At 39.6% G+C, this 13,235-nt stretch overlaps 1 protein-coding gene across 24 annotated transcripts in view; it reads left to right on the top strand.

Annotated features, from left to right (window-relative positions):
• The window catches only part of MAGI1 (membrane associated guanylate kinase, WW and PDZ domain containing 1), a 524,636-nt gene that overhangs the window by 457,671 nt on the left and 53,730 nt on the right, over nucleotides 1–13,235 (top strand). For all 24 annotated transcript variants that reach the window (XR_015747473.1, XM_087954578.1, XM_087954577.1 and 21 more), the window contains one exon: nucleotides 2,826–2,857. Coding sequence is in view for 23 of the 24 variants with exons in the window: in XM_087954578.1 (XP_087810704.1) it covers nucleotides 2,826–2,857 (32 nt within the window). In the remaining variant the exon portion in view is untranslated. The remainder of the gene's footprint in view (nucleotides 1–2,825; nucleotides 2,858–13,235) is intronic.

The raw sequence follows: 13,235 nt of genomic DNA, 5'->3' as shown, positions 1-13,235 counted from the left end.
GTTTGGAACCAGACGTTTAGACTGATTTATATATTTAAGGTGTCTTGTGGAGCAACAAGGTACCGCCCAGATTTTGCCATAAATCTAAAGTGGTCTATCCTAGCTATTTTCGGATGGCCTCAGATTGCAAAGGAAGTGAACTGACAAAAGCAGGCATACCAGCAAAGTTGCTCTGAACCACAGGCCAAAATTCTCAACAATTCTGGGTTAGCATTTTGCAAAACTACATTGACTCCAAACCCTTACTATTCAGCAAATATTCACTTTTCATATTTAATTTGACCTGTTTTCTGAATGTTTTTGATGCTATACTCCACCAGAGGCCAAAGAGGGAGAAACTCAAAAATACCAATAGTCCTTAATTTGCAATCATTCATTTAGCAACCATTGAAATTGCGATGGCCCTGAAAAAGTGGCTTACGCCTGGTCCTCTCACTTATAGCCATCGCAGTGTCCCTGTGATCACGTGATCAAAATTCAAGAGCTTGACATGTAGTTATGATAGTTTGGGAGGGGGGGGAGATCATAGGATCATTTCCCATCTGACTTCCGACAAAGGCAATAGGAGGAACTAGATTTGCTTAACAGCTATAATGAATCATTCAATAACCATGGCAAAAAAGTCATAAAATCAGACATGTCTCATTTAACAACTGCCCTATGTGCCTATAGACTGAAATCCAATTGTAAAGTCATGGGCTATCTGTGGTATGCTTCAATGTTCCTTGCACTGAAGAATTTTCAGGTTTTATTGTAAAAGGGAACCTATTTCTGGCTTGTTTGTTCTCTAAGGACCATCACATTATTTGCCTTTGAGTAACCTGCCACAGGAAGGGTTTTATAAGCATAGACGCTTTCAATTTAATTGTTTAATTAATTATTTTCTCGATACCACATGACCCCAAGTCAGCTTGTTAACATAAAAAAGGGCTTTCAACAAAAGGATTTCTAGGGAGTTGCTAGAAAATGCAGCTTGAGCATGCACCCTGCGACTGTTTCCTAGCTACAATTACTCTCAATAGACAATTTAGGGTGTAGATGATATGGACAATCTGCGGAGAAAGCAGCCCTGCTCCTAACACAAGCATATCAGAACTAAAAGCATTTAATTCACTGTTTATCTCTTTTGGTGGATAGTATTCTGGTTAAAGGGAGCCATAATTTGGAGGGCATCACTCTACAGGCTCATGGGATGACCCAGTGGCATGGATCTTAGTGGTTTATTAGCAATAAGTCTGTGTTGTTTGGTATCTTAATGCATGATCAACATTCTTTATACATGTGCTACTCTTTTTTTAGTCAGGCATGTGATCTTTAGCATTGGGTCATTGGAATATATTAAAGAAGCAATTCTTTAAAAGGAAGGAAACGTGTTGAGCTTTTTTACATCATAACGCTGAGTGTGAGGATCTATATCTGAAACAATCACTTTGCCCATTTGTTCCATTGTACGTTTTTCTTCAATTCTTGAATTATTATTTTTTGTTCCTTACCTTTCTCCATGAGGTTAGGGACCTAGTTTTCTTTCTTTCTTTTTAAAACCAATCAGCTCACATAAGCGCGTAATCCTGTTTCCAGATGGACATTGTAGTACAAAAAGTGGTGACAAGGAAAATCTCTTCATCCCATCCTTTCCATTTGCAGCACACACACACACACACACACACACACACACACACACACACACACACAGAAAAAGAAAAGAAAAGAAAAGAAAGAAAATGCACAGCAGTTTTAAGGGTCTACATTCAAAATGCAAATACCTCCTCTGGGCTTCTCCCCTGAGTTTTAAAGGGTTTTCTTATTTGCATTTTCATCCCTCCTTCTGTCCTTAGCGGTCCTTTCTTTATTCAGATGTACTTAGTGGTGCATTCATTGTGAATCTTCTGTACTCTGCACAGCATAGCTAGCTGAGGGTCTCCTCGTACAGTGATGCAGACTAGACTTGGCAAGAAACTTAGAGGGGTTGCCTGTAGCATCCACCATAATAATTGACCTTGCTTTTCATTAAAATGTTGTCCTCCTTTGTTCTTTCTCGGCTTTGGCTTTTGTTTCATCGATGCGTGGTGAAAAGAAGTCTGAAATGCTTTTGCCTTTTGTTAAAATGTTTAGGGTCTGTCTGTCTATCTATCTATCTATCTATCTATCTATCTATCTATCTATCTATCTATCTATCTATCTATCTATCTATCTATCTATCTATCTATCTATCTATATCACCGTCCTCTTGTTTATGCACCACCCCACCACCTTTCCAATTGGTCTGATAAATTTCACACGCTGCTTGCATCAAAAGGTAATATCCTCAGCTTAATTGTAAGCTAAATCTCTCTTAATCCAGGGGAGCATTTGAGATTCTATCCAAGTGTTCAATTTCCCAGGCCACTGAGGTCTGTGAATTTCTTTCTCCAGCCTCCAGGCTGCTGCAGCACAAGTCAGCATAGCTAATGCAGATAGATCTCCTCCCCTTCCACGCACAGTCTCTCTCTCTCTCATACACACACACACACACACACACACACACACACACACACACTCTTTCCCTCTTTCTCTCTCTCTCTCCCCCCACCCCCCTGTCTCATTCCTCTCCTCCCACCAACTCTATACTCCCCCACCCTTGAGAAAAAAAAAAGCTGTGCTTTGATTCGATATGAACAGACTGGCAACTCCGGTGCTCCAGCAACATCTGACATAACTCTGCAGATGGCTATGTTCGGATGATACACCTAAGGCTTGGGGGTGTGTGTGTTTTTTGTTTTTCCTTCAGGACGGTAAAGATCTATATGCTAATCCTCTCTTTTTCTCCTTGTTGCCATCTTTTGCAGGATTGCCAGCCCCCAAGAAGAGCCCAAAGTCGGTAAGCACTTTTCAGCTACTAGACCTGTTTGATTATTTTTGTCTGGGGCGTGGGTGGGTGTTTCTTCAAATACAGATAAAAATAAGGTGGGAAGCTAGATCTATATAGTCGGCTCCCAATCCTTATCCCCCACCCCCACCCCCACCTTAGCCAGTCCCTTTAAAAGTTGCCCGATAACCATTTTATTGCTGCACTAATTGCTTGGCATGGCTTTTGCTGAAAGGGGGTGGGGAAAGCAGGGCAGAAAGTGGTTAATGAAATTGATGCGGGCAGGAAGGCTTGCCTTGAAATCAGTTGAGTAACTTACATATTTCTTCTTTTAATATTGGGCTACGGAGGCATTTAATTTAGACTTGAAATGCCCTTCCTTCCTTCCTTCCTTCCTTCCTTCCTTCCTTCCTTCCTTCCTTCCTTCCTTCCTTCCTTCCTTCCCTTCCTTCCCTTCCCTTCCCTTCCTTCCTTCCTTCCTTCCTTCCTTCCTTCCTTCCTTCCTTCCTTCCTTCCTTCCTTCCTTCCTTCCTTCCTTCTTCCTTCCTTCCTTCCTTCCTTCCTTCCTTCCTTCCTTCCTTCCTTCCTTCTTTCTTTCTTTCTTTCTTTCTTTCTTTCTTTCTTTCTTTCTTTCTTTCTTTCTTTCTTTCTTTCTTTCTTTCTTTTCTCGGTGTTGAAGGTTCGTCCCCCTTTAAAGATAGTACTCCCTATCGGTGACTACAATGGTTTTGAGCTTTTTAATGTGCTATATTATGAATAGTGCATGGTGGGGGGGAGGAAATCTTGGGGGTGGCTGCCTAACCGTATTATCAGAGAAAATCCCTTTTGATCAAATACAAAAGGGTATCTTTGTTGTTTTTCCCCCCGCAGCTGTAATGAGCTGCCCGGGCATTTTGCTTATGTGAAGCAGTTTTCTTTGGAAAGGGAGATCATCCTTTATTGTTCTTGCTTGAATTTAGCAGCATTCAGTATGCTGCAGGTTGGATTTTCCTTCTTTTTTGCCTTTTTTTTTTTTTTCCTCCCAAGAAGAGAAAGAAGGGAGGGATCAATGTTTTATTGTCCTTGCTAATCTCATTTCTTTGCAGAGCAGTTACCTGGTTGAGGTGTTAGCTAATAGCGTGGAGGTGATTGCAGAGAAGTGTAATTAAAACGGGCGATGTTGCAGACCTACACATGCAGACCCAGAGGAATAATGTAAATTACCTTGGCTTTCTAGGGAGTTAGCTTCTGTGGGAGGAAAGTTTTCTCATTTGTTGGATGGTGAGTAAGGAAGTAGACAGGGTGATCTCTAGCCATTTAGTCTTTGGATGGCAGGGAAGGAGAGGATTGCAGCCACATGGTTCTTCTAGGGCCCCTTAGGATGAAACCCCACCTTTGTGTGACAAAAGGGGGGAGGGGGAGAGAGATGTGCCGAAATCCCTTGCCAGTCTCAGTGCAACTTTGCTCGGTGGAGGGCAAACCCTGATATCACAAATGTGGTTTCTCCTGGCTTAAGCCTGTGCTGATTAAAGTCACACATTCCCCAGGCCTCTATTACGATCGGGTTTGCTTTTGAGGCAGACAAGCACCATTTGTACTTAGTCTCAAATCCAGAATACTCTGGGTTTAATTTTGTGTCACTGTCAGCAAAGGATTTAGCCCTTGGTTAAAATGGAAGCAGGTGTGCAAAATGTGGGAGGGGAATGGGCAGGCAAGCAGGAAGGGCTCCCCGTTTCTCCCTATCCCTGGAATTAAGTAAAAAAAAAAAATCGGATGAATGGATCCAAAACTTTGCCGCGAGAGCCTTCTCCCTTCACGCAAGTTCCAGAACACCTCCTCTCCTTATTGAGAGGCTGTCCCAGGTGCCTGCCTGGTGAGGGGCTCAAGAAATTCATAAGAAGCTTCAAAATCTTCCGTATGGAATTTGAGATCCATTTAGAGAGGATTTGGATCATTCTGCTGAGTGAACAAAGAGATTGTTTACAAACAGCTGTCATTCTAGAGCTGCTCCTTCTTTTCATTCATCCCCCTTTCCATCTGTCTCAAGCGTCAATTCTTTACATAAATGGGGAGTCTTGGAATGTTGCATTGCTGAGAGCCCATGCCACACCTCCTTTTTTTCATTTCCTTCAGAAGAGGGAAATTCTTTAGGAAATATAATTTTATTTTAAAAAGAAGACTTTCCAAATTTCAGTAATGTCATGCTGATTTGTGTATGTGTGTGTGCGTGTTGTGTTTATGTTTTAATAACAAAACGGCTTTATCTGAAGGTATCGTTTTGCTGGTAGCAAGAAGCAGAAACAGGAGATCTCAGGAGATTTTTCTTGATGTCACTAGAGATAAAATCAATCACAATATTGTAACAGGGATGTTTTAAAGTATGGGGGAATTAAAAGTATATGCTCTGGGAATCCATATTGCTAATGCTTGAAGCGTTTTTCTCTAGACATGTAATAATCCACCCTTCTCCCCCACCCCTCATGGGATTTTTCTTAATCCAATCCTTGAAAATGCTGTACAATATTATCCAGTTGGTTGCTGTTATTGGATGAAACCTACTTGTTGACAGCTTTCCAGGATGACAGAACCTTTTTGCCCTTGAAGTCCCCAGCGGCTACTAACATGGTCTGGCGGTTGTGTTTCTTTCCCCCTTCCACTTTCCTAGTTTTGTTTCCAGGAGTCCCTTAAACACTAATTATTTCTTGATCAATAATAGATTAGCTGTTGTTCTGTGAGCAATGTGCAGCTTCCTCTCATGGCCACCCTTCTCCTCAGTTGTTTGAATTAAATTTAAAAATACACCTTAGCAAACCTTTTGCTTTCGCAATCCGTTATGCTATGGGGGTAATAACTCCAAACAGACATGTTGATGATGTTGACGTTTTATTCTGCATTGGTCAGGTCCCGCCCTGAGTATCGTGCTCAGAGAATGACAAGGAGTATGATCAAGGGACCAGAATATAAATCCTATGAAGAGAGAGACTGAAAAGACCTGGAGATACTTAGATTTGAGAAGGGAAGACTGAGCAGGGGCGTAGAAGCACAAAGACCTGAGGACAGAGAAGATGAGAATCCCTTCTCTGTCATCCCAGAAGGTTAGGCATGGGATTCAAGCTGCAAGAAGGCAGGTTGCAGTTGAGATTCCTAATAGTAAGAGCAATTTGATTGTGGAATTAATCGTTCGGAGAGGTGGTGGACTTCCCTTCACTGGATGAATGTCTGGAGATTCTCCATCATCTAGGTTATGGTTATACCAAAGATGCTTTTCCACAAGACAACTGGACTTTCTTAGTGTTTTTTTTTTTCCCTTGAAAACGTTTCGCTTCTCATGCAAGAATCTTCTTCAGTTCTTGATGACTTCACTGAATGACTTCAATGTTTTAGCTTGGTTTCCAGTACTGAGTAGGGAGTTAGCTTCAGTGGCCTAAATGACCACTCTACTCTCTTAGGATATCCAAACCTGTTGGTAAGTTTGAAGAGCAAGGAAGATGACCTTGATAGAAAAGGTCTGGGCAAAGGGGACTGGAACATTTTTAAACTCCACAAGTAACAATTAGAAGTGGGTCAGGCACTCCCTAATTCACTGAACCCATAAGGATAAGGAGAAGGTACAACAAAATCAAACTTACAAGATTTCCTCCAATCTCGAGGAAAGTTGTTTTTGCTTTCCTGTGGAGTTGATTTCATGGTCTAGTCTACCTGGTGAGATTGATAGTAGGAGTGATTTTCCTGAGCATTGTTCAAGCTTGGTCACAGTTTTACATTGCTTCATGAGTAGGATGGGAATATGATGGGAGTTGTCATCTAAATAAAGCTGAATGCATCTGCTTGTGAAAAACAAATGGACTTAGCTTTTCATAAATACAAAAAGGTGCCATTGTAGGAGGAAACTTGTGTTAATTTGCAGTGGCAAAAAAAGTCAGGAGTTTGGTAGCACATTTTCCAGCTAATCAATTTCATTAAAATGGCAGCTCATTGCCAGATGCTGCACGTTCCAATACATGCTTAATCATCATATAAAAATAGAGGAAAAATTAACATTGCTTACTAAATGGAATGAAGATACCTTAACTCACTATAACAAATAGGGAATCTCTGTAACTGCTATGGAAATTATCAACTTAGTCATTTTCAGATGACAAGTGGTAATGCTATATGATACAACTGCATATGTAGAATGAGTAAGGGCAACCATTTTGCCAGGGGAATCAGATAAACTTTGATGATATTACTTCTAGTCCTATCAATAGAGAAGGATGTATCTATCAGTTGTTAGGGCAAGTCAAAAGAAAAATTACATGGAAAATGGAAGTTCTCTTTACTGCTCTGAATCTGCTGTTGTAACTGATTTGGAGTAGTTTCTACCACTTGGTAGAAGCTTGTGAATAAAGAGTTAAGTTCATCTCCATCATAAAATCAATGATAAAGAAAGCACTCTAACTACAAATGGATATTGTAATCTTCAACATTCTATGGATGCCTTCCAGGTTGTTTGGACTTTAAAAAATAGTGTTAGTTGGTTGACAATTTTGGGAAGCACCAGCCTAGAGAAAGATGGAACAGCTGTTACCGCATAGGATGATTGAAATGGTGAAGATAAAAAATGATGTATATAAAAATGATGACATTGTCTATGTGTTGCATTTAAGCTCATGTTATTCACACTAGAAATGTCATTGAAACAGAAGTGGTCTTCTAGACTTGCAAGTACCATGAAGGAAGGAGACGAATACACGTCCACTCTTTTTCTCAGGGACACCATTTTTTGAAGACTTCTTCCCATTTATTTATGAGGTGCTATACCTTTTATATGAAATGAAATTGCAAAATTGATTTCACTTTGCCTTCGATTGTATGCAGGAGTTTTTAGAACACAGACTAGTGCCAGTTGAGAAGCAAAACATCTAATAATTTTCTTCAGCTGCCTTTCTTTCAGTTCCAGATAAATAAATGTGACCAGAGTCAAAATCACTGCTGCCATTCCAGCAAACTGAATTGTATGGCATTTCCATTTGGAATGAAAGCACCAAAGTACTGAAGCTAAGGAAAAAGTAGGATTGAATCATGGACTATAATAAGACATTGCATCATTTTGGAGGAAAAAGTAGTATTTCAGGAAGACTGCCCATTATTAAAGATATGCTTAGCTTTTATAGGCAACAACAGAAATTAGCCTTTTGCTTCTCGTTTGCTTTTCCAGTTTTAAATTTGGCAACCACCTTTTGGAATGGATTTATCTCTTTATCTCTCCAAGCCCAGTAGTCTACCTCTTGCTTATGTAACATATAACATGTGACCTTCATTCAAATCTCATTTTAGTTTAGGTATACAGTTCATTCATTTATCCTTTTAGTCTTCTTTTCTGCTTAGCTTGACAGAGTTTTTGTGACTAGCAGCATAGGACAGGGCATCAAAATATCAATATTTTTTTTATTCATGGAATGAAAATACATGGAAATACTGTAAATAATATTCTTGTTGTGTCAGTAAGTATAAGGTAGAAGACTTATTTAAAATCTCAGTATTTTGTGTGAATTTTACATTCTTCCATTGTATATTTAAAGCTCAAAACCGCAATGGTGTTCATACATGATATCTTTATTTTTACATTTTGACCATATATCTTCATTTTCCCATGCCTATAAAGGTCCCCTTCACTATAAACTTGCTGGATCTTATGACGACTAATTGTTATGGCTGTGACACTATATATGATAATAATAGTGATGGCCGCATTTATCATTTTTACATATAATGTTTCTGTTTCTCTAGATATGCCCTCTAAACTTTCTGTTTAGTCTTATTAAATAAAATTTGAGTGCTGAAATTCCCAAGACATTTTTGAAAGTGAAGATGAAGTAGACATTTTATAAAAAAGTTTCTGTAATAGGATATACATATCAGCCCTGATCCAATTCAGATTTGCAGTTCAAATCAATTTGCTTGAAGTGTGTGTTTTCCTATGCATTTGTGTTTCTCTTTGATTTGGATTTGCAGTTTTGGAAAAAAAGGGTCATTTGTGTATGTGCAAAAGTTTATCAAATTGATTTGAAGGCACCTATACTTGATTTAACTCATTGATTTGGTTCAAAGATTCAATTTGACGGATGATTTCGCTCAAATTGCTCTCATATCAAATCTCTGAATTGAAGCTTCCTACAATTGTTGGTTTTGAATGATTTTCTCTCATATTCACTATGTTCTTCTCTTATTTCTACTATTTTTTGGACGTTTTAACCTCTCAGTCACATTTTGTAAGTGGGGAGCGATATAAATTAGCTAATTAAATAAACACTCTACTTTAAGCAGGTCAAAATATGCATATGGATATTTTTACATTGATACTAGATTTCTAACATAGAAATCTAAAGAAGTTACCGAATGTGTTTACTTTGTTAATATTTTTGAGTTAGAGTTCATTCATCATGCCAAAGCATAATGCGGTTCATTCAATTTTTCATCAAAATGTATAAATCCAACCAATTCTGACCTAACTCGGTAGTTAAGTAAGGTGTGATCTGAACTCCAGTTTGAGTCTTTATCGGGGTGTCAAACTGGCAGCCCGTGGGCCGAATGTGTCACGCACAGGCCACACCCACCTTATCTTTGTGAATGGAAGAAACATCACGAAACATCATATGACGGCAACGTGATGCGGCGAGTTTGACACCCATACTTTATATCATTCAATTGAACAAGGGAACATGAGAAATGCTTCTGATCTTGGAGAGTTTTCAAGGGTCCTAAATCTATGCTAAAACCATCATTAGGTAATAGGAAACACTATTATTTTTATTACTTCTTAAATTTGTCTTCACTAGCACAGTTGCGACCAATTCTCTATTTTCCACTGGTTGTCCTGCTTGTTAGTTGATCCTGCCCCAGCCATAGTGGTTGTATGTGTTACTTTTTCTTTTGCTATCTCTAGGTGCCTTTGAGGGAAAAAACTAAGTGCTATTGGCAGTTGTCTCTCTTGAATTACTACCTTCTTCTAAAAATAAATTTGATTGGGTGACTAGTTGAGTGGTTGGGGTTTGTCACAGTTCTATCCATCTTTCTCTGAAACCTTGAGATGTTGCACCATAAAATGTAGTCCCCCTACAGTTTATGGCACAATAAGCTTGTGAGATAATTGAGGCTAAGAGAGAAGAAAGACAGGGGACAAAGTCATTGAGTGAATTGCCATTAAATGGGTTTATTCAGTCCAAATATAATGCCTTAACCTGTTACTCACCCTAACAATCTCAATCACTCTCACTTTCTCTTTCTCTCTTTCTCTCTCTCTGTAGCTTTCTTACTATGTATTGGAATGGACAGAAGAAAAACAAGGTAGTGAGCAAAGGCTTAGAATGCTAAGCTGATTAAGCAATAGTTTAGTTCCCATAGTTTGCTGTTTTGCTTCTCGTTTGCTTTTCCAGTTTTAAATTTGGCAACCACCTTTTGGAATGGATTTCCCTCCTGTGCCTTAATTTCTGTGGGCATACTTAAGTGGGAACACTCAAAAGGGCAACTAAAATGTTTTATGCTGTTGTACTTGAAGAAAAAGCAATTGTCTACATCCAAAGGTTGTTTTCACAGTATGTTTTTTTTTAAAAAAAAACAGGCGTGAATTAGTCATACCTGATAGGGAGAAAATTGGCCACATTTAAGCAACGGAAAATGTAGTACTTGAGAAAAGAAAGCTAGCTAATGTTATTCAAAATGTCATTTGAAGTTAATTTTTTAAGTCTGTTGGGAGTATATCATTTTAGAAAAATGTCATTGATGGGACAAAAGCTCCTACAAGGTGTCAGTAAAGCCACAAAGCAATTATTGCTTTTGGAATTGCCACACCCCCTCAAGAAACACACTTGTATTCATTTAAAACAAAATAGCACTTTCAGTCATATAAAGCAATATGAAGAGTTGCTTTATTTTCTATGCTCATTTGTGCTTCTTAGATTTTACTCATCACTGCAAGGCCTGGGTTGCTATCGTTCCATAGCAGTTACTAATAGATATTGTCATATTTTAGGTCTTATAACATAATTAGTATAAGAGTTCAACATAAAATAGCTATTACAGAATGAAATCCTACTTTTATTATATTTTTTAAAAAGCCATACACCTCTATAATTTTGTTGTGTTTGGCTACCTGGGATTTAAATTTATTATTTTCCAATTGTCCCAAAGATGCTTTTTCAAGAGGCAACTGGGCTTTCTAGTTTTTCTTTGAAGATGTTTCATTTCTCATCCAAGAAGCTTCTTCAGCTCTTATTGGATGCTGCGGAACGGAAGGATTTATACTCCTTGCAGACAACTGGTCATTTGCATTCTTTTAGAGAATCATTGAGGCCACTTTGAGGCTTATCTGTCACCTGAGTAATGCAAATGGATGTGCAACCATGACCTGGATAACTGAGAATCTCCGTAGACATTTATTTTCCAATTGGTTAAAATAATTTTTACTACTTTAAATTGTTGTCATATATGCATAAGGACATGGTTGAATATCCACACTAGTGATACGGGGGAAGTGGCCTTTCTTCTCCATTCTCACTGTAGGTGGTGACCCTGCAGCAATTTTTGGGGTAACCCATGCCCTCTTGGTGTATAGAAAACAGGAAGCTATTACTGAAGGTTGTAATGAGATGTGGCAAATATTTCTACACATAAAATCACTTCTATTTGTTCTGCCCACTCCACATGGAGAGTATCAACAATGACTTGGGTAGAATCTAGCAGTTTAACCCAGGATTCATTTAAGTTTGTGAAGTCTGAGAAAATGGACAGGGTGATTTGTGGTTTGAGCTCTGCCGCTTGTAGGATTGATTCATGCTCTATCTCAGATACCATCCCAGAGGAATTGGATGTGGGGCAGAAGATTAGATCTTATATCAACTCAGCAAGGGAGTATTTGTTCTACCTTGAAGGGGGCATTATATGCCATCTTCCTGAATGTGGCAAGTCTTGCTATGTTCTGCCTGCTTCAGTCTCCTCTTCTTAGGGCCAATTATTGAGGGAATGGTAAGGTTCCAACTCCAGACTGTTCTAGAGACAACAGATGGTCTGGACCACATTGGTTGCTCTGATGGACAGTCTTTGTTCAGCCTGGTAGAGGGAAATTCATGGTTACTGCCTAACTTGACCTCTGGAGTGGCCTTCCCATTATTGACCATTGGTGATGTGTTTACATATCATCTATAGCAGGGGTGTCAAACTCGCGGGGTGGATGCGTCACGCGCTGGCCATGCCCACGCCCGGGTTAGCAAAGGGAGAAGAAGTCATGATACATCACATGACATGAGTTTGACACCCCTGATCTATAGAGTTGGGATTTTCCATGGTTCTGCCACCCGAATGGACGCGGCCACTTTCAGAACTCACAGCTACTAATTGAGAGGTGTGTGGAATCCATGGGAAGGGAGTCTTTGCTGTGCTACAACAGCATGGAATTTGATGAACTGGCTGTGGTTACCCATGCCCTCATCATCTCTCAAATTTTATACTGCAATACTCTACATGGGGCTGTCTTTGAAGACTACTCAGAAGGAGCAATTGGACAGAATGCAGCAGCCTGCCTAGTCATGGGTGAGAGGCACCAGTACTACCTAAGTGCTATGAAAGTGCTATGGTTGCTTCCAGTAGACTTCTGAGTACAATTCCAAGTGCTCGCTTTAACCTATAAGGCCCGTAGGTAACTGCAGGACCGTGTGCTTCAGATAGATCTGACTCATCCAAATTGGGATACCAAGAGTTCTAAGGGAGAGGGCATGAGTGCCCTGCTTCTTATGTTAGGCCCCACTCCCTAGAATAATGTACTGCTAAGGAGCTAAATGGAGCCTCCTTAACAGTCATTCAGAGAGTGGTGAACCCTTATCTCTTCTGCAGGCCTTTTTAGCGGGATGTTTTGGGATGTCTGCTGCATTTGCCATCTTGTTCTGTTTCCCCCCTTCAGTTCTAGTTTGGTGGTGGTTATATTATTTTTGTATTATTTTGATGTTGTCTGGTGTATGGTGGGAGACCCAGAATCCTTCAAATCAGGCAACTGTTTTAAAAAATGAGTGGATGAATGTTGAGTTCAGGTAGTCCTTAACTTACAACCATTTGTTTACTGAGAGTGGATGAATGTTGAGTTCAGGTAGTCCTTAACTTACAACCATTTGTTTACTGAGAGTTCGAAGTTACAATGGCACTGAAAAAAGTGACTTATGACCAGACTTCCCACTGAATGACTGTTGCAGCATCCCCATTGCCATGTGCTCAAAAGTTGGACACTTGGCAACTGGCATATATTTATGATGGTTGCAGCATCCCAGGGTCATGTGATCACCATTTACGACCTTCCCAGACAGCTTCTGGCAAGCCAAAATCAATGAAGGAAGCTGGATTCACTTAATGACTGCATGATTCACTTAACTGTAGTGATTCA

The sequence above is a fragment of the Notechis scutatus genome, chromosome 2, assembly GCF_049901735.1.
Source record: "Notechis scutatus isolate UNSWTSFEM ecotype Mainland chromosome 2, rNotScu1.2, whole genome shotgun sequence".
Classification (NCBI taxonomy): Eukaryota; Metazoa; Chordata; class Lepidosauria; order Squamata; family Elapidae; genus Notechis; species Notechis scutatus.
The sequence above is the reverse complement of the archived record's forward strand: the minus strand, read 5'-3'. Positions and strand labels throughout refer to the sequence as shown.